The 24,072-nt window shown below is 44.2% G+C and overlaps 1 protein-coding gene across 1 annotated transcript; it reads right to left on the bottom strand.

Annotated features, from left to right (window-relative positions):
- Positions 1-7,906: 7,906 nt before the first annotated feature.
- Positions 7,907-23,393, bottom strand: ACS12 (1-amino-cyclopropane-1-carboxylate synthase 12). Its single transcript, XM_087378853.1, has 4 exons — positions 22,894-23,393; positions 22,571-22,702; positions 9,151-9,311; positions 7,907-8,975 (listed from the first exon to the last, which is right to left on the bottom strand). Exons 1-4 carry the CDS (start codon positions 23,302-23,304, stop codon positions 8,132-8,134), a joined length of 1,548 nt encoding a protein of 515 aa, XP_087234979.1. The 5' UTR covers positions 23,305-23,393; the 3' UTR covers positions 7,907-8,131.
- Positions 23,394-24,072: the final 679 nt, after the last annotated feature.

Genomic DNA, 24,072 nt, shown 5'->3' with positions numbered 1-24,072 from the left:
TAGAGATATTTTGGTAGAATATTGGCACTTGCCCCACTGCCCACTATTGCAGGGTAATCGCCAAAGGCTTTATGCTCCAACAAGATGGTTACATTTTCTCTATTGCCTTTGACATTGAATTTTACTAAAGTAGCCTTATCTTCCTCTTCATGTGGTTGGAAACATTGTGCAAATTCTATCCAACCCTTGAAACTCTCCCACATTGTAGGGCAATTTCTCTGTAATAAGATCTCGATTGGCATTGTCATGGGGAAGCTGATTAAGTTGCTAGTGCAGCGCCATCCAATTGGGTTTGAGTTACATGAAGATCGCTTACCCTTTGGTTGGTGGTGGCTTCAATCACCATGTCAATACTAGGCGGTGTTGGCTCACTGGCCTCTATTGTTGCTATCTGGTCTGCCTCAACCTTTTCCTATTTGTGTTTGATCTTTCTCATCTTTAGCATTAGGGTAGACTTCCTTTTCTTCTTGACTAGCACTAGGCACAGATGTGCTTGGCATTGCAGTACTTTGCTCTAGGATTGGCAAGGCTTGTTTGAATCTTGGACTCTTTGCTTTCTGAGCAAAAGATATTTTTTATCATTTGCTTCCTTGTTATCACTAGTACTGGCTGGGATACAACACTTTATGTTGGCGCATGCCCAACTCCGCATTCTCTGCAAACAGGTTGAAATGTACTTGGGCTACCTTTGTTGTGATAGTCCACAATCTGATGGGTTTCTCCACATTTGAAGAACTTGATGCTTGATATGTGGTCAGTCTTAATTGATTTGCATACACTGGAATGAGTCCTTTTGCATCGTCCATATAGTACATGGGGTACTCTAGTCATACTGGTACTAAGGCTCTAGTTCTTTAAGTTGGAGTTATTGAGCTATAACTATTGGAGTAAGATTAGTAGCTCAAGGATATTGCGCATGTGTCCTTAGAGGGATGGGGTTGAGCCTTAGCTCTTGTCCATTGGGGCACGAGTGTTAGCTGTTTGTACACTCGGATTTGTGCCTATTGGTATTGCTGGGGTCTCGGTTGTGCAACCCTCAGATTGTAGAAACAAGTTTTCACATTGTGGCCTAAAACATTGCAAACACCAAAACCGTGGTGGTTGGGCTACTTCTAGTAGGCTGAGTCTATTTCTCAAGATCAAACACTCATTAGGAGTGTGATTTTCCATGCAGTATGGATGCCATACGTTCTATCTTCTTGGGTATTGTGGTGATTGAGAGACTTGCAGCTTTTGCTCTATGGCCTACATCTTTTCTTCCTTCACTCTTAAGGCCACATTTTCCACTCTATCCTCAGTGGCTACGATCCTTGGTGGAAATGCTTTCCTTCTTGGAAGATTTATTATTGTGACAATGACTTGATTTATGGTTGTTGCTGTCGGTGTCAAAGTCGGTCATGCCATCCTCAACATCAATTGCAGCTTCATGAACACCACTGAAATGCACATAGCTACTACTGACTTTTTTCATTTCTTTACGGATGGAGTTTTTCAATCCAAAAAATAAGTGCTTGTCATCAATATGGTGAACACACTCGGCTATAAATCTCTTCATTCTTCCCAACTACATTCTACCGCTCTTTTTTGTGCATCTGCGTATTCTCGAGTTGGAAGGCAGGATCATCTTGTAACCTCTCGGTTTGGAGCCTCCTTGTGCGATCAATGAGTCAAAATCAATTCCTACGTGAAGGCGATCTCAAAGCCCAAAATAATGGCAAATCAACCCGAAAGAGTTTTTCTCCACTACAACTTTGCGCATGTGAAATTTGGTTTCGATCCTAGTGCAATTTGGCCTTCAATTGACCAAGATATGGGCCCTAAAAGTAGTGGTAAAAATGGGCAATCCCCCCCCCCCTCCCCCTCTCTCTCTCTCTCTCTCTCTTAAATAAATTAATAAAGTTTGGGTAAAGAGAGAGGCTTAAGCTAACCTAACCCATTGGGGTTAAATGACCAAGGTTGGGTTACTAACCTCGATGTAGTTAATTTGACTATAGTTATTTTTGTTTATTTAAATGTGGTTTCTAACTATGGTTACACTAACTTGATGTATCTAGTTGGTTCACTAACTACCTAACATTGGTTGATTCATAGGTTAGATTAGTTACGGTTAATGCAATTAGGGTTTTGGTTCATGAGGGGGCAGCAATAGTGTTTATGAGGAGAAGGGTTCGGAGATGGAGGTGAAGTTGTTGAGCATGTGAAACAGTGGTCATGGCATGTGGTTTTGGATGCCCAAAATGGCCTGATATGAGGCGATGGTGTCGCTACACTACTCGAGGTGCAAGGTTGGAGTGAGGACCAAGGAGGCACGGTGCAACCATTGAGGCGTTTATGGGCACGATGCATCAAATTGGTGCAACACGGCGCTCAAGTTGATCAGTGGTCGTGCAAGCATCCAAAGCATGCGGTTGCACGGTTTAATGCACAACAAGGGCAATAAAAGCACAGCGATGAGGGAAATAATGGAGGGGAGTGGTTGATTGTTGTGGAGTGGCACAGTGCTGACACGATGCTCGAGGTAAAGAAGAGCGTGGGAGCACGGGCCGATTGCACGAAATTTAGAGAAGGCATCGACAGGAGGCGTGTGGTCAACAATGAAGGTGAGCATGCACATGAGGTGCACCGCTTGGACATGCGGCATCGATGGTGCAGTGGCATTGGGCCCAAGGGCTGCACATGAAAACATGGGGGCGAATGACAAGACAATGAATGGTTGGTTCGTGCGACGACAGTAGGTAGCAATCTGATAGTATTTGTGATATGGAAGTGCAGGTATTGAGGTGGGACACTTGCGAGTGGGCTGTGCACATGCGCGGAAGCAAGGTCTTCAAGGCCATAGTGAATAGTGTGTGGCGTCACCTGCACGCAGTATGATGGGTGGACATGTGTGCGGTGGGCGATGCCATCAGCGCTAGTAGCGTATGGCTACCAGTAGAGTATGGTGGGTGGACAGGGCTTGCGGTGGGAAATACCATCGGCACTGGTAGCGCATAGCTATCAAGCATTGCCAACACGAGCGGCTAGGCAGATGCGGTCGGTGAGTGGACATGCAACACGCACCAAGGAGGCGTCATTGCACTGCCGCATTGGGATGATGAGGTGCAAGGTGGAGTTTTTCGAGGTCGGGGATTAGGGATGGAGAGGGGGGTGTTAGAGAGAGGAGAGGAGCTTGAATGGAGTGTGAGGGGGAGTTAGAGAGCACGGGAGGTTAGGGGGTTAGACAGACGGTTAAAGAGAGAGGAAGGGGGGAGTTGGAGATAGAGGACAAAAAAAACGGAGGAGAGAGGAATGGTGGTTTAGAGGGAATGCAAGGGAAATGGGAAGGGAGAGAGAAATTGAAAGGGGTGGACCGAATGGGAGGTAAAAGTGAAGGAGAATGGACGGAAGGTGAGAGGGGTTTGACAGGAAAAGTAAGAGGGTGAGTGGAAGGGGGTGGGCATGTTAGAGAGGGAGTGGAACGAGGGGGTGAGAAAGAGAATGGAAGGCAAAGGGATGGAATGAAGATGAAAAAGTGATGGTGGGGAAGGGAAAACACGGGAGCTATGGAAAATAAAAAGGGAAAGCAAGAGAATAGGACAAACAAGATATACCTTGAGTGGTGGAGATGCTTGATGGAAAATTGGGAGTAGAGATGCTGGAGATGCTAGACGCAAATGGAGGGATGGATGAAAAAAGGGGTGGAGACAGACAGAAAAAATAGAGGTAGAGGGGATGGAGATGGTGGATAGAGGTAGAGGGGATGGAGATGGTGGACGAAAGATGGAGGTAGACTGGGGGAGATGGATGGAAAAAGGAGGCCGTGTGGGAGAGATGGATTGAAAAAGTGGTTGTGGTGAAGGTGGTGAAGATGAATGGAAAATGGAGGAGATGGAAGACGGAAAGTGGTGGAGGGAAGGAGCTTGATAAAAAAGTGGTGGTGGTGATGGTGGTGGTGGTGGAGGGATGGTCGATGGACAAAGTGGAGGGTGAACAGAACTTGGAGGGAAAGGAGAGAGGGGGGGGGCTTGCAAAAGTGAGGGGAAAGAAATGAGGGGGAGGGGTGTTGCTTTTATAGGATGTAAGAGATCATAGGGTTAATTTTTTTAATTAGTGGATTAATGTGTGTTGCAAGACACCATTATTTAAGATGAAAATCTCATAATTTTACACCAATTGGAAGCATTTTCGCACTCCTTTGCCTTGAGGGATCTATCTTGGTTGGTTTTTGAAGGGTATTCTTTCTCACACATGCAAGCACATGCTTGCTATTTTTGCTCATTGACAACGGCACCAAAATGTTGTCATTGTGTCTCTCTCACTTTCAATTTCGGAAGGTGTCAGTCACCTACAGTCATATCATTTCTCGTTGTAGCATAGTGTTTGCAAGTGTAGCATAGGTCCTTGGGTCGTATCCTGGTGAGAGGTATAGGCTAAAGCATGGAAAGTAGCTCTCATGCGTGCTTACACAAGGATTGGTGGAGTTTCTTACCTCCATAGAGGTTCAAGGGTTTAGAAGGGGGTTGCAAGATTTAGAAGGGGGATAAGGTTGAGAAAGCTAACTAGAAGTTTCAAGGTTTAGAGAGGGTTGCAAGATTTAGGAGGAGTTCAAGGTTGAGGAGTGGAGAGCTAGTCTCATTCACAACTTCATGGGATAAAGGGTTGAGAAGGAGGAACAAGTTTGAGGAGGAGAAAGGAGGAGGAGGGAGGTACGGGGGAGGAGAAGGAGGAGGAGGAGGGGATGGGAGAAGGAAGTGCAAGGGTAAGAGCATGCTAGAACACGTTGCTAGTATAAGTGAGCATGGATGCAAGGGAGATCAAGCACATAAACACAATGGTAAACTTGAATACTGAACCCCAAAGAGTGGGAGCTTCCTTTCATTGAGAGAGATTTATACATGTCGGTCACTACACAATTTGTAGGGGACTTCTTGGGGGGATATTGTTTATAGGAGACCTCTTGGGTAAGCGTCTATACACTTTTTAGAGGGAACCTCAAGGGTGGAACCTCTTTTGTAGGAGAAATCTTGGGTAAGACTCTCTATAATTTTTGTAGGGAACCTCAAGGGTGGGACCTCTTTTGTAGAGACCTGTTTGAATAAAAGTCTACACTTTTTGTAAGGAACCTCTTGGGCTCTCTACACTTTTTGTAGGGGACCTCAAAAGTGTAGGCTTTTAGTCTTTATCTCTCTAGTTTTAGTCTTTCTCTCTGTAGATCCTGGTTTTGTAAGTATGATCAGATATTTTCTAGAGAGGATTTTGGCTATCCCCATCCTTTTAGATTTATCATACCATCTTTCAAGCTCAAGGTATTACAAATGAAACTTTGCCGCTTCTCTACACAATTATCTCATCTTCTACACAATTACAAACGAAACTTTGCCACTTCTCTACACACTCAATTATCTCATGTTCATTGCTCTAGATTGTGCTTCTCACTCTTGCTACCCAAGGTTAACAAAATCCGAATGATCAATATATTATTAGATGCTTTCCCTAAAGCAACAAAGATGTAAATTTATAAAACCAAGACAAACATCATGATGGCAAAGCTATATGGCACAATTCTAGAGTGTAAACATCAACATGTGAGTAGAAAGCAAATGGCATCAAATCACCATCACAGCCAAACTTCAAGCCAAATCTCTCCACAGATGGTCTTTCACGACATAGAAAGAGTAGTAACAAAAGAGGGAGCGAGTAAAACCAACACACTATGTTGCCTCATAGAGTCTGTCCAAGGAGACCGTTATGTGCATGGATAACAAGGCCAAGAATCTCCCAAGACCAAGGGAAGATAGAATCGAAGTATATGAGAGTTTTAGTTGAAATAGCGAGATTACTAATAGATGGTTTATATTCAAATGAAAAGGCATTATATGCAATGATATCAGTGTGAAATGAGGATGCACCACCTCCTTGACTTTATTTAGCTTGCTCATTCATGAATAGTGCAACAAGGGAGGGGCTAGATTGCCAAGTTTCACCCTCCTTCATTGGCACATGTGAATGATGTGGTTCTACTTATAAGAGATGAAAATGGTTTGTGAAGCACTTCGTACCTAAGCTCTAAGGATTTTGTAATGTGCAATTGAAGGTTACCAAGGCAAAAATCATGGTCGTTGGCATTCACATTCAAGGAAAAAGATTTGGAGACACTTGGAGAGACTTCATCATACAAATACTTAGTTCTATCGTTCACAAATATATACAAATAGAATGCATGCCTCGGAAAATAAGTTCTAGGGGTAAGAACAATCTTTAGCCATCAAAGTTATGGATGCCATGGCTGGTCTCCACAATCACTGGAAGTGTGAAGGTGAAAAAAGATTCCTAATAGAAGAACCCTTTATTCTAGCAAAAACAAGCATAGGAAGTTCATGCAAACATGTTTACTTACTTTGATGTAGTTGGAAAAATAAACGCAAAACACAATAGCTAATAACTTTCTTCCAAGATTTCTAATAAAAGAACTCATTATGCTACATAGGAAGAGGAATATACACCATTAGTATCTAAGACTATAGCTTTTAATCTTTGATACATAGGCATCCCTCTCTCTCTCTCTCTCTCTCTCTCTCTCTCTCACACACACACACACAAAAGAAAAAAAAATGCAATGGATACCTACGGTACTCAAGCCATAGAGAGAACTCCTCAAACAAAATGCACGTAGCATCAACATTACCGAATAGGATTGCTTCTATATCACCAATCTTTTTGCTACTATTGTAAGGCAACCTTTTGGTCCCACAGGTCGTATTTAACAAGCTCATCATCATCATCTGTGTGTGAGTGTGTGTGTGTGTGTCTCACACACAAAAAAAAAAGCAATAGACACCCACGGTGCTCAAGCCATAGAGAGAACTCCTCAAACAAAATGCACATAGCATCAACATTACCAAATAGGATTGCTTCTACATCACCAATCTTTTTGCTACTATTGTAAGGCAACCTTTTGGTCCCTCAGGTCATATTTAACAAGCTCATCATCATCATCTCTATGTGTGTGTGTGTGTGTTTTTTACTAGCTCCACCCTTTCAACTTGTTTGTATCAGTCTCATAGATCCATTGGTCTTTCGACAACTTCAATAAACTTTCTTCCTTTTCTCTCGTTGTATTAAGGTTTATACAATCTTGACCCCCACTGGCAATCCTTCGTACTCAATCGTTGAGCGAATACACCTTCCCCCTATGCAAAAACATTGCAAAGGCAGATGACTCATATCGACCCATAGGAGCAAATCTATTACCTGCAACAAGAAATTAGAGAGCTCAAGCTCCAGCTTGCAACCCTTGGGAAAAAAGTATAAGATATGGTGAGTAGTGAAAAGCAAGAAATTATTGCAAGTCATACACAAATGTAATGCATCTCCACCAACATCGACACTCATCTCCGTGATTAAGGATATGATCACCAATCAAGTGAGCTAAATCAAGCAAGAAATACTTACTAATGCCATCAATAAAGTTGATGTCAGCAAGGTCACGCGTCTCCACCACCAACACCGATACTTGAGACATGATTAAGGATATCATGACCAATCAAGTGAGCTCAATCAAGCAAGAAATAGTAGCTGATGCCAGCAACAAGGTCAATACTGCAAACCTTTATGTGGAAGTAAAGGAGCAAGAAACTAGAGCACATGATAAGACAGGCTTAACAAAAGATGGTTGCTACATGATGAGAGAAAAGACATACATGACATAATCATATGCCCTAAGAAGGAACTACCAAAAGTTGAATGGGACAAAGATTATTTATGCAATATCAATCAAAATGGCACGCAAGCATAGGTCTACTTTAGGGACAGGGTTGCAAGAGTTAAGATTCTCAGACAAACACATAAGCTGAAGTGTACAAAGATTTGGATAATTCCTTGAAATCTCATTTTGTGCATGAGATCTCGATTGACATGAAGGGGAAGAGGCAATTTGCCCTGCTGTAGTTTTTTCTTTGTCATTTGACAAAAGGCTAAGTAGAAACAAGGCAGCAGTAAAAAACAAAATGCTATTTTCATGTTACAGCTGCTATTTCATGTTTTGGTATTATTGCCATAGAATTGAATAACCTACTAGACACTACTGTGAGCTCATCAATGCAAAGCAAAGAATCACAGCTTTGTGCACAGAGCATGGCTGAGAAAACTGCTATTATTTTAATGTCCCAGTGAAAACAAGTAAACGTTTCAAAGCAACATCCAAGGTCTGCTCATCTAGACTCGCAAAACAAAGCCGAAACCACCCTGCCTCAGAATAGTAACACGCAGACCCGGGAGTAAGATTCAGGCTCGCATCATACAGGAACCTCTTCCAGAGATTGTTTTCCCCCTCATGATTCATTGAAGCCAAAAGGTGGCGCAGGTCCATCCAACAGTACAACCCGCCACTGCTCTTTGCACACTGAATGCCAGCCCCTTGCAATCGTGTCACTACTGCATTGTGGCGTTCCCCTAACCTCCTCCTATTCTCTGCTAAAAAATTCCTGACAAACTCCTTGTCTTTCAGTAAAAACACCAACAGCCTCTGTGTATGTGATGAGACCGTACAAAACCTTGTAAGATTTCGGGCAGCTGCCAAGATCTTATCATTTGAGGTATACAAAACTCCTACTCTGAAACCAGGAAGCCCCATATCTTTGGATAATCCATAGATTATGTGTACAAGACCAGGATCATACTCACCTGAGGCCAAAATTTCTGCTGCACTAACAAAAGTTCCTTCGTAAACTGACCCAGCATAAATCTCATCACTAATTAAATGAATGTGCTTCTCTCTTGCGAAGTTAAACAAGGTCTGCAAAGTGTCAGGACCCAGTATGTTTCCAACAGGATTATTAGGATTAGATATCAGCAGAGCACGGACTGTGATGCCTTGCCTCTGGGTTTGATTATAAGCTTTCTCAAGGGCCACTCTTGATACAGTAAAACCCTCATTTGAAGGACAATGGACTGGCACCAGTTCAACTCCATTACGCCACTTAATATCCCTATGAAACCTGCAGTGCATCAAAACAGCTGCAACATTATATGGCATGGAAAAACCAGAAACAAGTCAAGATGAAATAAAAAGATGCCATCCGGAGGGACAACAAGCGCTTGAAAATTAAGTAAAGCACGATTTAGATCTATCTGCGCGTTGACCCTTTACTCAAAGATGCCCTATCTTCTTACCCTGGATAATAAGGAGAGGGAACTAGAAAAGCATCTCCAGCCTCTCCCAGACAGAAAGCCAATATTTCAATGGCAGCAGTTGCACCAGCTGTAAGCACAATGTTTTCGGCACCAAATGGTATATTTCTGCCCATCACTTCCTCCAAAAAAGAAGCCATAACCTACAGCAAAGACGTACATGCAGCATACTCAATGGCTTAAACAAACAATAAGATCATTGTACCTTTAACTGCAGACAGACAAGTTGCTGAAGAAAAGAACATAAAGCACCCCTCTATGGTCCCTGGTCCAACACTTAACAGCAAGGAAAGAAAAGCATGTTCAGGCTTGTAAAGATTTTCTATGATTCATCACAATCCTAATGAAATCATGAAACTATTAGCATAAAACAAGCTGGCCTGTCTTACAGCAAGTCAGAGGCTACACCTGGAAAGTTCTAGAAGGAGCGGTGTAACTTTAAAGGAGATTTTCTCCAAAAAAATGAATAAAGCATGCTTCTGCACAAATAGCTGTGTCTTCTTAATGAAGATTCATGTTCCTTCTTAAAATCAAATCCAACCAGTGAGTCAACCATCCAGCCATAGACTGCACTAGAGCCATTATGAGGCTTGCTAACACCAGCTCCCTACAGGTGGCTCTTAAAGATTAAGGTTCCTTTCCAGCAGGCATGAAAAAAGAAAAATACAGACCGCCCAGATCTCAGCGTGGGTAGAATCCTTGAAAAGCAAGCCTTATATGCATCTACATGGTGGCTGACATGGAGACAGCATCGCATTATCAGAATATGTGATGTTACGCCTTCCCGCCTCCCTGGGAAATACTAGGATATTGTTTGCCTTCCTTGACAGATTTAGCGGCACCGACAATGGTGTCCTTAGTACTCGCAGAGGAGGGACTGCAAAATATAGAATTGTGGTCATGGACCCGTGGGTCATTCCCTCAAGAGTCATTCAAGAGATTGAGTGGAGCCCAGTCCCGCCATTGGATAGACATCATCAGTATGTCGAGGCATTTCTCAGGTGCAGGCTGATAGCAAAGTCTTACCCATCCTCCAGCAACCCGGTTCCTCAACGGAATGAAGGGATAGGTCAATCATCTCAACTCATCAACATAGAAGCCCCTTGATAAGTCAATCCAGCACAAAAGAAATGCCCCTATCCCGACTCTGCCCATCAAGACTTGATATCACATTACTACAAATTACTTTGGATGTTTGGTCAACGTGGTCAGGTTAATCAAGCTTGGTTAAGACATAAGTAGAACAAAATTTTCCTAACGATGCATGATTTGACTAACTTGAGTGAACCAAATTTATCTCATGTGGTTAATCTATTGGCGAATGACTGCATGGTATGGGCCACGTAGTCCTAGCTGGGAGATCACAGGTACGCGATTTGCTTGACCTCTAGCTTGGGGGTGAACCTTGCGAGGAGGTGGTGATCTCTAGCCTACACCATGTCCCTATGTTTGTGTTCTAACGTCTGATAGTGTTTGCAAGTGCTTGTGGATAGTGGATCGTGTAGATTCCCTAGGTTAGCTATGGCTAACTAGTAAAGGGTGTTTCACTTGGTATCACAGGTATTTTGATCCTACTCTATCCGCTTGCTTAATTGCTTCCGGTACGTGCCTGAGGATTTTTGGGCTTCAGCTATTTCAGGATGTGAAATTTGAGTTTGTTTGAGCTGCGCAGGAGTAGAGCTCATGTGTGCTCCTTCTGACCTACATAATCGTAAGTCGTTTTCATGGATTTTCAGGCTATTAATTTCGTTTTTCTTTGTTACGGCAGTTCTTCAATGGTTGAGGGAGACATGAAATTTGATTTCATTTTTGTCTTTCTCGTTCTGAGCATGGAGACTGTACAATTGGCTTACTCTCTACAGATTGCTTTCGTTTGGTGCTATCTGGCTGCTGTGGATCTGGTACAAACAGGATCTAGGTTGTTGCAGAAGGAACTGCTAGCACATAGAACACTTCTGACTGTTCGCATTGGATAGCACTTGTATTTGCACACAGTTCTTCTGGTTGTGCGGGTTAGGCAGCACAGATATTTGCTGCTTGTGTCTGTACGCAGCAGAATCCCTTGGAGGGGTTCTGGCAGACAGCAGAGCAGCTGCTAATGACGTTGTTTTCTTGCTTGAAAACGCTTGGGCATCATTGGGATCTGTTGGCAAAAGGACAGGGTCTACGTGCGACACCTTGCACACCGCCGCTTGGTTCGTGCTAAAGACTGAAGCTGAGGCTGCATGTGCCTACTATTTTTCAGTTGCATCACTGGATGGGAAGCGAATGTGTTTTCCTTTTCGGACTTTATGCCTCTTGGTTCGTGCTAAAGACTGAAGCTGAGGCTGCATGTGCCTACTTTTTCTCGGCTGCATCTCTGGATGGGAGGCGCATGTGTTTTCCTTTTCGGGCTTTATGCCTGACTAGGAGCTGCCAGTCATTGTGACTGCCAGAAGCCTTTCCTTTTACCCCTTGATTGTATACAAGTTCACTGTCACGATCTGTGACGTATTCCTTTCTCTATTTCTAGACTTATGGATGGTTTGATGAATGGACACTTGTGGAAGGGTATGCCCTTTCGACGGGACACTTCCTATGAGGCACAACCCTTGCCCTTTCGACGGGACACTTCCTATGAGGCACAACCCTTCACAAGAGACATTCTATTGAAGAGACATTCCTATTGTAATGTACCCTCTCATCAAGGGTCACACGCTTCACACGGGGTACACACCTCTTCATGCACATACCCTTTGGAGTACACACCTTTTCATGTGTGACTCTTCACTCTCTATATAAGAGAGGCCCAATTGTATGGATGACACTACATCTACCCTACAGACATTCAAGCAATACAATTATTCCTTGTTCTCTGCTATCTCAGTCTCCTTTCTGTTCCTTAGCACTTTTCTAAATATAGTAAATCTAGGATTTCTTACAGTGGTATCAGAGCAAATTTCGCTCCTGCCTGTAGGAAATGCCCCCCACCTTCTAGCGCCGATTTGATACATCTTTTCCGCTAGAAGGACATCCGTGCACGTTGTGCATGGAAGAGATGGAGAGGATGAGCGTAAAAAATTTTAGCGCCAACCCTGCCTAAAGTCATCTATGGCCTCTCCATCTCCCACACATCACGAGTTGATGTGAATGGACACGACAAAAATCGTGTCTTTTTAGGTGCTTGGGCTGTCCCAAAACCAAGGGACGCACCTTTTCCACCATCGGACACACCTTTTGATGAAGAGTCTCGACTCCTCACTCAAGGGACACACCCCATCGTGGACAAAAGGACACACCTATTCATGTAGGGACACCCCTTTTAAAAACAGGGACACACCCCTTCATGAAAAGGTGCACCTATTCCAAGGGTCACACCCCTTCGAATAGGCACACCTTTTAGGCACCAAGCACCTATAAAAGGGTACCTAGAGGGGTAAAAAGGAAAAAATAAATAAACCCAGCCCCTACCCTTAGGTTTACCCTAGCTTCCCTAGGGTTAACTAAACCCCCAAATTAATTTTTGGGCAAACTAACCATTTTAGGCAGCCCCAACGAAAAGAGGCGCACCTTATTCCGTACGGCCTGCACCGTACGGATCTCCCCGCAGCAGCAGCCGCTCAGCCCGTGGACCATACGGATCTGCACGCCAGCCCCTGCGCAGCCCTAGCCTCACCAGCACGCCAGCATTCCTGCACAGCCCTAGCCTCGCCAGCAGGCCAGCCCCTTGCGCAGTCATTGGCCTCGCCAGCACGCAGCCCCCCCCCCTGCGCAGTCATTTGCCTTGCCAGCCACGCCAGCCTAACTGCGCAGCCCTGCATCGCCATTGCGGCCCTGGTTACCTGCTATTTCCCTGCCAGCCTGCAGCGTGAAATCCGTAACAGCCCTGCCTTATTTGCCGAAACTCAGCCCTAGGAACTGCAACAGTTTTCGCCATTGACAGCCTGCAGCCCCCCCCTTGTTTCGCCATCTTTTCCTGCCAAATCAGCAACAGTTGCAGCCTCCTCTCGCGATGAAGACAGCCTGTTAACAGCCCGGACCAGACAAGCCTCGATCCGCTCCTCGCAAACCACTGCAACATGGATCTCTGGACAGCGATTTGCAGGCTTCTTCTACGCAACAATTTGGCAGATTAAATTATTGCCAAGTGGAGTCTTTCCAGTCTGCTTTTAAGGATTCTCTTGTCATTATCAAATTACAGCAAATGAAAGAATCTCCCTTGAAGCATGGAAACCCCTGGTAATTCACCCGGCATTTCAAGGACACCTCAGGCATCATCTACCACACAATATCGTGTTCAGATTGCACAACCAGCCCATTTCGGAGCCTTTGCATCTTGGGTCTTCTGTGTCACGTGCCCTCCTAGTGATTTGGACCACATCCTCTACCTTCTGTGTGAGGCACCTGAGTTACATTACTTCCTCAGCACAGTACACGTTGTGTTCCACGAGACACAAAGATATCCTGAACCCGATATTCCTCAAGAGTTTGCTGTCCATCTTTGGAGAGAATTTTACCCCTCACCTTCGGCATCTCCAGGGTACTCTCCACCTCCTTCAGCTCCCAGATATCCTCCTCTACAGGTTGTACCTTCTCCAAGACAGTATTTACACTCTGAAGGCACTCCTTCTCCTGGATATCCTCCACTTCCGACAGCAGCTCCCTATCCTTTCTCAGATCCGTGAACTCTGCAACCTACTCCTGTCCTCTCACGAGCAGTAACACCACTTTCGGCATCACCAGTGTTACCTCAGACAGGACCTCCTTTACCAGACTTCCACGGGTGGTTCCATCCTGCCTCGCCTGCCCCCTCCAACATAAGCAACCTCAGGGAGCAGCCCGAATCTTCTTCCAGGAATGGTACAAACTAGAGCGCAAGTTCGCGCTTTTCTCACAGGGATATCCGATATGTCGCGACGCTCGCGTGAAGCCTCTCCAGAGAACAAAGAATCAAGTCCAAAAAAGACCCCGGAAGTCAACGTACAAGGCGAATCACTATTGCAACTTCAAATTTCCCAACTTCAGGACAGCATTTCCGACTTGGTCCAGAAAGTTCAACAACTTCAAGATTCTCGAAGTTACCACACATACAGAGGATGACGTGACGCAACCAGACGACTATGCGGATTCATTCCCACCAGAGGTAGAAAACACTGAACTACGTGCCCTCTACCATTTACTTCAAGCTTCCAAAACTAAAAGACTTGACGTCAAACTTCCGGAAGCCTACACTGGTCAACGCAATTGCCGAACAGTTGACCAATGGCTCGCAAAAATGCGCATGTATTTTGACACTGTTGACCTCACTGAAGGCAAAAAGATCGCCTTGGCAGCCTCCCTCCTCAAGGATAAAGCTTTTCTATGGTGGCAAAGACGCTTAAAGGACGGCAAAAGTGTGTTAACATGGGAACATTGTGAACACGTGCTCCGTAAGCAGTTCATACCTGCCAATGCAGACTTCCAAGCACGTTCAAAACTCCGACAGTTGGAGCAAACGGGCTCCCTGTCTTCCTATATCTCTCAGTTCACCACATTGGTGCTGGAGATTGATGGTTTAACTGAGGATGATCGCCTTCATGCTTTCATCTCAGGCCTAAATCCCTCGTTACGCATTGATGTCCTTAAAGCAAACATCACCACCACAGATGGCGCTATTGCTTACGCAGAGCGCGTTACAGATTTCCAAAACATAGGGAAGCAGAGTGCTAATCGCACACAGAACTCTCCTCTGGCCAAAGGTGCTCACCCTCAAGATAACACCAGGTTTCGAAAAAACTTCGGTAATCAAGGTCAGCGACAGTCTCAAGATCCCCAAAAGCCTCAGAAATTATTTGCTGGATTCCAACAGAAGCACTCCTCCAAGGATCGCGCTTCTTCTTCTTCACAAAGTCATTACCGACATCCCCAACATAAAGGTGCGGCCACTGACAAGAAGAACAACTCCAGCACAAAAGGACTTTGTACCATCTGTACAGGCGACCATAGATGGTTCGATTGTCCCAAGCGACCAAAGCAAAATTCCAATATGGAACCTAGCACTTCCCAAAGAGAAGATGCTACCCCAGCACAAGACAAGAAAGGCAAAGCTGTTCGAATGGCGAATACCATCCACCTAAGCCTTGCCAGCAACCCCGAACCTTCCCTGGCCACTCAAGTACTTTGTGTTCAAGGATCAATTCGTAGAACAACGGTCACTATCCTCATCGACAGTGGCTGCTCTCATAACTTCCTAGCTAGTTTGATGGTCGACAAACTTCGGTTAACCACCAGTCCTAGTCTCGTGGACTATTAGATTGAACTCGCAAATGGAACGACTTTCTTGTGCAACACCAGGATCAAAAACTTGTCTTTTCGCATCCAACATTATACGGACAAGTTGAACTTCGACATCATGCCTCTTTCTCGGTATGATGTCATACTTGGACAACAGTGGCTCTACAACTATGATCCATCAATCAGTTTTCGCAGCCATACTATCCAGTTTGTCCACCAGGGAAAACTTATTGAGCTAACTGGTTCTAGGGACTCTCCTTCAACCCGGGTGTGATTTTTTGGTGAGCTTTTTGTCATGAGCTTTTTTTCAATTTTCATGAATATTGCGAGCTTTTCATTCACCTGAGAGAGAGAGAGAGAGGGGGGGGGGTCATGGAGGGGGGTGGGTTGAAAGTTTGGGTTGTGGTTGCAGTTAAGAGAAGAGAGGGGGGGGAGGGGAGATAAAGGAAAGAGGGAGGGACGGGCGCATGGGTAAGGTGGCATGGAGAAGGGAGGGGAGGGGAGTTAAAACATATATTCATTATCATAGTGGAGAACGTAGAGGGAGAACTTATAAGGTATGCAAAGAGGAGTGCAAGGAGGAGAGAGAGGATGAGGAATGTGAAAGTTATGTTCATCTACTAAATGTAAAGGGGAAGGGAGAGCATGTGGGAAATTTGTTTATTTTAAAAGTGTATAATTTGAAACTTTTGACCTCATATTTGGATTCCTCGTCGAATTCCGGTCATTTTGAGTACCAACATGACCATATTCTGATAAAAATTGGAAAAATGGTGTTTTTGTCATTTTGGCCTGTTTGGGGCCTATTTTGAGCCTGGCGCAGGCTCAAAATAGGCCCCAAACAGGCCAAAATGACAAAAACACCATTTTTCCAATTTTTATCAGAATATGGTCATGTTGGTACTCAAAATGACCGGAATTCGACGAGGAATCCAAATATGAGGTCAAATCTGTCAAATTATACACTTTGAAAATGTACATATCTCCCATAGTTCCTCCCTTCTACTTTGAATATGGACATATCTTCGATAATTTTTTGCCTCCTACTGCCACTCATATCCGCCCCCCCCTTGTGCATAGTATACACTCTTCCACCCCTCCCACATGCTATGAAAATGAACATATCCTATATTCTCTCCCCCTCTTTCTAACCTCCCCATCTTTCTTATAACAAAAACATGTATGAATTTCTAAAAAAAGCTCGCAAAAACAAAGGAAATGGTAAAAAAGCTCACATTAAAAAGCTCGCCAAAAGATTTCCCCCCTTCAACCCCAGTTGCCTCTGCCCTACAAGTAAAGAAGTGGGTTCGTAAACGTCAAGTAAAGACTTCACTTCTGTTGGTTACGGCAGTCGAGGAGACACCAACAAAGGATCCTCCTGAATACCTCAACCAACCTTTTTTCCAGCCTTACCTGGATATTTTTCACAGGAATTGCCAAAGCAGTTACCACCTCGACGACCAGTGGATCACCCAATCGAACTTATTCCCGGCAGTAATCCACCGTCGAAACCTCCTTATCGGGTTTCTTACACTCAAAATGAAGAAATCCAAAGACAGGTCACCGAACTACTCGACAAAGGTCACATTCGGCCCAGTCGCAGCATTCGGATCTCCTGTACTACTTGTGGAAAAAAAGAATAAGTCAATGCGCCTCTGCATTGACTACCGAGCCCTCAACAAGCTCACTATCAAAAACAAGTATCCATTGCCTCGCATCGATGACCTCTTCGATCAACTTCTACATGCAACACAATTCTCAAAGATTGATCTTCGTTCAGGTTATCATCAAATTCGCATACGAGAAGGCGATGAGTACAAGACAGCTTTTCGAACAAAGTATGGACACTATGAATGTTTGGTCATGCCTTTTGGGTTAAACAATGCCCTGGCCACATTCATGACACTCATGAACGACATCTTCAGGCCTTTCCTCGATAAGTTCGTCATCGTTTACCTCGATGACATCCTCATTTTCAGCAGATCCCTACATGAGCACAAACAACATCTTCACCAAGTTTTTGAAGTTCTCCGCACAAATTCTCTCTACATCAATATTGAGAAGAGTGAGTTCTTCAAAACCCAACTCGAATATTTGGGACATGTTATTTCTGCTCAAGGCATCTCTGTGGATCCCAAGAAGGTCGAGGTAATCCGAAACTGGCCTACTCCTAAGAATGTTCATGATGTCCGCTCTTTTCTCGGATTGGCAAACTTCTACCATACAAAGGTCTATCAGTTTTCCGAAATCGCAGCTCCTATGTCCGAATTATTGAAAAGCACAGCAGTTTTTCAGTGGCTTCCCGAAACAGAGTATAGTTTCCAACAACTCAAGCAAGCACTCACTACCACACCAGTTATGGCTATTGCTGACCCAAACCTTCCATTTGAGGTCATGACCGACGCTTCCGACATCGCTACAGGAGCAGTCTTGATGCAAGAAGGCAGAGTTATTGCTTTTGACAGCCATAAATATTCTGATATCCAAACCCGATACCCGGTTTATGATAAGGAGTTTCTTGCCGTTGTACATGCTTATCGCTCTTGGAAACATTATCTCATGGGAGCCGACTCTGTGGTCAAAACAGACCATCACTCTTAAAAGTATATCTTTACTCAGCCAGTCATGAACGCTCGACAAGCACGCTGGGTTGAGTTTCTGGCCAACTTTCACATGACCATTGAGTACATTCCAGGACTACGCAATGTAGTTGCAGATGCTCTCAGCAGCTTAACTCTAGCATCAGCCATGGTAATCTCTACATTATCTGTGGATGTTCCGAATTCATTCAAAGGAAAGTATTTCAATGATAAAGACTTCGGCACATCAGTACAGGTTCTTTCAAAAGATCAACCTTCGACTTCCGAACAGAAGATTTTCTCATCCTATTCTTATACAGACGACCTTCTGTATTATCAAGATCGTGTCTGTGTACCACATGACAAGGATGTTCGACGTCTTTTGTTAAAAGAGCATCATGTAGTTCCTTATGCTGCCCATCCAGGCATCAACAAGACTTATCGCTTACTCAGTGCAACATACTACTGGCCTCAGATGAAAAGCGACGTCATCAAAATGGTTACATCTTGCTTATCTTGTCAACAAATGAAAGCAAGCCGACGACTTCCAACAGGACTTCTTCAGCCTCTTCCAGTTCCAACTGAAAGGTGGGAAAGTATTTCCATGGATTTCATTACAACACTACCACGATCCTCCAAAGGTAACACTCAGATTATGGTAATTGTTGATCGATTGTCCAAAATGGCACACTTTGTTGCTTGCAAAAGCAGTGCACAGGCTCCGGACATAGCCAAACTTTTCATACAACACATCTTCCGACACCATGGATTGCCCAAGAATATCATATCCGACAGAGATCCTAAGTTTACCAGTCACTTTTGGATTTCACTGTTCGAATCTTTGGGTAGAACTCTACTGTTCAGTTCAGCCTACCACCCAGAATCAGATGGACAGACTGAAAGAGTCAACCAAGTTCTGGAAGAAATGCTTCGACATTATATTCAGTCACGCCTAGCAGCTTGGGAAGAGTATCTACCACTCCTTGAGTTTGCTTATAATAACTCTTTCCATAGTGCCATCAACATGACTCCATTCCAAGCAGCTTATGGACACACTCCGAATGTACCAACGAATTTTGTACTTCAACATCGAGTGGCCCTAGCTGATCAATTGGTTCAAGAAATGCAAGACATTCTACTGCAAGTCAGGGATCATATGCGAAAAGCGCAAGAGCGGTATCAACGGTCTGCCAACAAACATAGACGTCACTTGGAATTTGGCACTGGTGACATGGTGCTATTATTTGTAGCCCCACATCGCTATAAGACGGTTAAGTCTGTGTTTCCTAAGTTGCGACCAAGATACTACGGACCTTTCCGGATCGTCAAGAAAAATTCACCTTTAAGTTACAAATTGGAATTACCACCATCCAACATTTCATATTTCTTGGCTAAAGACGTACATTCCAGGCGATGAAGCAGTTCCTCCTGCAGATGATTATGTCCCAGAAATTGAAGACGATTATGTTCTTATTCCTGAGCATATTCTGGACCATCGACAGCGAGAGACTCGACATTGACTTATCACGGAATTCCTTGTTCTTTGGCGAGATCTGGACGACTCCGACGCTACTTGGCAATCTGATGAAGACTTACAGCAGTACCCTGACATTTTACAGCAGTATTTTCAGAATTTACCGTGATATTTTCTACATCAGTTCATTACCTCCACCAGGGTCTTCTTTTGAGTTTGATGTCACGATCTGTGACGTATTCCTTTCTCTATTTCTAGACTTATGGATGGTTTGATGAATGGACACTTGTGGAAGGGTATGCCCTTTCGATGGGACACTTCCTATGAGGCACAACCCTTGCCCTTTCGACGGGACACTTCCTATGAGGCACAACCCTTCACAAGAGACATTCCTATTGTAATGTACCCTCTCATCAAGGGTCACACCCTTCACAAGGGGTACACACCTCTTCATGCACATACCCTTTGGAGTACACACCTTTTCATGTGTGACTCTTCACTCTCTATATAAGAGAGGCCCAATTGTATGGATGACACTACATCTACCCTACAGACATTCAAGCAATACAATTATTCCTTGTTCTCTGCTATCTCAATCTCCTTTCTGTTCCTTAGCACTTTTCTAAATATAGTAAATCTAGGATTTCTTACATTCACAAATAATAGTGATCCTGATTCCTATCCAACACATGAAACAGTTTGAGAAGATTTGCAACATCTTTGGTGGAGTCGGCGACCTCACAGAGTGGGAGCCTTTGGGCTCACCAGTCACACTCGCATCTATGGTTCAGAGCCTTGCATCCTACGGAGATGATCAATATTCCCACCTTGAAATAAGCCTTTAGTATTCGTCAGTACTCAAAGGGGACCTAAAATACAATGGTGTGTCTAAATGTGCCTCCGAGAATCCCCCTCCCAACCCCCCAGGGACTTTTGGATGCTTATGAAGAAGAGATCACCTATTTCCACCATCCCATTCGATGTGGTTCTTACAAAAAAATGGAGGAGCCCTTTCAGACTGAAATGCCCTACACACACATGCACATGTAGAACAGATGTGCGCACACAACAATTGCTGCAATGGAAATGCCCAGTTGATGGAATGAAAGCATACAACTGACAACGCAGAAATTGCTCCACCAAACACCCTATGAGCCCAATCCATAGAAAACCCTAGCATCAGGAGGTGAAGTGGTGTGAGGTGAATGAAGCCTCTTGATAGCTTCACACAAAAGCTTTGGGTTTATCTCCCTCTTGTGTGACTCCTTTTATCAATTGATTCTTGTATAATTTGCTAGAACTTGCTACACAAACATTTGATATATGGATCAGGCCATTTGTGGATGCTGTCGTTGATAGTTTTATTTATTGATACACATCATTTGTACAACATAGTGCACAATGTGTAGATACATGTGGAAGTATAGTTTTCTACCTCTTAACAAATGGAGGCCATCGTATATTTGAAAGGTGGAACAGTAATTGTACAAGCTTTATTGTTTTCTAACACCTCTAGCGATTGGTGCTTCAAAAGCTTGAAACTAAAATATGTATGAGCTGTGGGTCAGCTTGAATTCCTCGAACCAACAAACTAATCAAACTATGGAGGATATGCTTAGACCATCCTATGTTTGAAATACATATTGTTCAAGCTATATTTGTTATTCTAAAGTCACTGCACAATTCCAGCTTGAAACTACAATGTGTATGAACAGTAAACATCTTGAATTAAATGGTGAAATGAAATGGAGGATATGCTTAAAAGTAGGCAAACAAGAGAACAAGAAACTCTTTCCAATCCAACATCAAGAGAGTGCACAGGTAGACAAACTGAAATCTGTCTTAAAACAGCACAGAATTGCAGCAAAGAAGAACCCTATCGAAGCTCCACAAAATTGTGGACAAAAAGGTGCAAAAAATCACAGTAAAGAACTATCTCTACAGATGCTCCATAAACTCCCAAACAAAAGGCACAAGCCCCACAATGTGTGCATCTGCATGTTTAGAGCATGTAGATTATAAAAGAATGCAGATGTACAACTACTGTATTTTAAAATGTTTTGGTGACAATGATAGAGGGACTCTGAACTTGAATACTATATGCCAACTGAACAGACAAGTTTCTAGCAATTATTAAACTAATTGCAATCTCAGGTGTTCCGAAGGCAATTGTGGTTATTGAGAGAGAGGTGTTACATAGCAGAGTGAAGTGACTTGAGCGTAGATTGGGAGTCATATCAACAACCTATGGCCATATTTTGGGTGGTGGACTTCCATAGTCAATCCATCCATGAGGTCTTATTACAAGCTAGAGGTAGAGACTCTTTCTATTTAATAGAGCGTGCATTGATTCCATATCAGAGCAGCATAAAATGAAAATCAGTGTATGTAGTCTTAAAACCATAACTTTGTCATGCCTACCATGACACACTAGGGTAACACCCCTCAAGTCATCAGCACAAGAAAAAGGTGCAAAGTTCAAACACGTGTTCGCTTAATACTTGTACGATTAAGTGCAAAGCCAATCAGTGGACTTCCTGCAATCACATTCGACCACATCATGATAAAACTGTTCCCTGCATGTTGATTGAAAAAAAAACACTTAAGTAAGGTAGCTGATTTCAAATATGCACTGCTAAGGAAGGAGGTATAACATGATGCCAGATGGGCTGCTTGGGCAGAGCAATCTCTGGTAAGACTTGCACAACCATGAAATACAGCAGAATGATATATCGATTGACAGTTCTGGTTATTCTCAACTTCATGTCATGCTTGAAACGTCCATACGAAAGTAAAGCTGATCTATCGAGGATCTAGGGCATTGACAAGAAACCCCCCACTAAGCATTATTAACAATGGCAGAACTTATATGCAACTTGTGCCCGCCATTGCCACATAATTCTGGATCTTTGATTGACGTTCTCTTCACACAAGGGTCAGAATTAAGGCCCTGTGCTACCTCCAGCAGGCGACATGTCTAGGTAATAGTTTATAATAAGCTTCATGAGCTTAATTGTAGAGGGGAATATCCGAGAACGTAAAAAACAAACGCGAATAGCGCATTTCCTGGAAAAAAAGGGAGGAAGGTATTGCTTACTGATTTCAAAGCAGGTAGTCCGTGACTATTTTGATAGGGAGCCACATCTTTAAACGGGAGTGGTTGATCTTCATGCCACGAGGACGCTTCCGGATGGGATACTAACCATTCTTGGAGCAAATCAAGACACAGCTGCATACCCGCCGCATTGAAAAGATTAGTAAACCCCAAGCAGCTTTTCCGGGCCAGTCCAGGTGGAAAGGATGACATAAAGTTAAATTCAGCCTAGCTATTGGCGTAAATGACTCACAGAGACCTAGCAGATATGACGCATTAGAAATGGGGATGATCAAAACAACACATGCAAACAAGCAGACACGAACATGATTCTCTGCCAAACCAAGCTGGATTACTCCCTCCGGGTTCTGTTCTGCGTGGTACGGGTTCCTCGAATACTCCTTCCAGCCGACGTAGTAAGGCGAGTCGCCAGTCTCGGCAACAGCGACGGCGCGGGCGGAGACGAAGGCCGGGCGGGCGGAGTTCCTGCGCTGCCAGGGGCGACGAGAGGGGGGAGGCGGGGGGTTCTCAGAGTCGGGGGAGTCAGGAGGGGGACGGCGCTGGCGGAAGTAGAGCTGGAGGAAGTAGAAGAGGGCGCAGGGGATGAGGGAACCCCAGAAGACGCCACCACGGCCTTGGACGACGCCTTGGAGGGGGACGATGATGCGCATGGCTTCAGAAGGAGGGGGAGCAGGGGGGGAACGAGGAGGGGAAGATGAGCGAGAGCGAGGGGGCATGCTATGGAGACATGGAGCTGGCTATGGCGATGGAGAATTTGGGTGAAGCTTAAGATGAAGAAGAAGATGAGGTGGTGGAAACATGCAACTTTTTTGATGGTCACGACGATGCATCCGAAGTTTCATGTTCCATGGAGGCTACGAGTCCCACCCACCCTCTCGGCTTCGGTTTGCTCCGGTGCCTACCGCACCACATGCACAAGCTCTGGCTCCAGTTGCCCACTGCTTTCTTACAACCTCACCATAGAGGCGTCGTTTCTGCACAAATGTAGGGCTGCACAAAGTGGGGCATGACAAGACATCACTGAGAGAGGATTGGCCCTCCAGCAGCAGAAGCAAAGAAGCCCACATTGGCAACAACAGCTACTGTTGCTCCTGCTCAAGCTTCTGTGTTGCATTGCATGGGAGCAAAGGCGCAATGCAAGCTGCAAGGAGGAGGGAAATGGAATCGAGAGGAGGCATTCAAGAGAGGATAAGTTTACATTTCACATGTTCTCACTAGCTTGATTAGTCCGAGGCTAAGCGTAATTTTTATTGTGACCTCGAGAACAAGGGAGGAGTGTTTATGACACCTATCTTCCCAACTAAAGCTAAGGTTGGTTCTTAGTGTTTTTCTTGTTGGATGGTGGCAGGTATGCAAATTCTCCTCTTTAATAAAAGAGATGCTTGTCAGGACTTCACTGGCTTTAATTTTGTTTGCAAAAAAATATTTTTTGCCAAAACATTATTGGCATTCCTTGTCAATTAAAACTCTTACATACTCTTTTA

The sequence above is a fragment of the Dipteris shenzhenensis genome, chromosome 9 (assembly GCF_047967505.1).
Source record: "Dipteris shenzhenensis isolate YYH24624 ecotype China chromosome 9, Dip_SZ_1.0, whole genome shotgun sequence".
Classification (NCBI taxonomy): Eukaryota; Viridiplantae; Streptophyta; class Polypodiopsida; order Gleicheniales; family Dipteridaceae; genus Dipteris; species Dipteris shenzhenensis.
The sequence above is the reverse complement of the archived record's forward strand: the minus strand, read 5'-3'. Positions and strand labels throughout refer to the sequence as shown.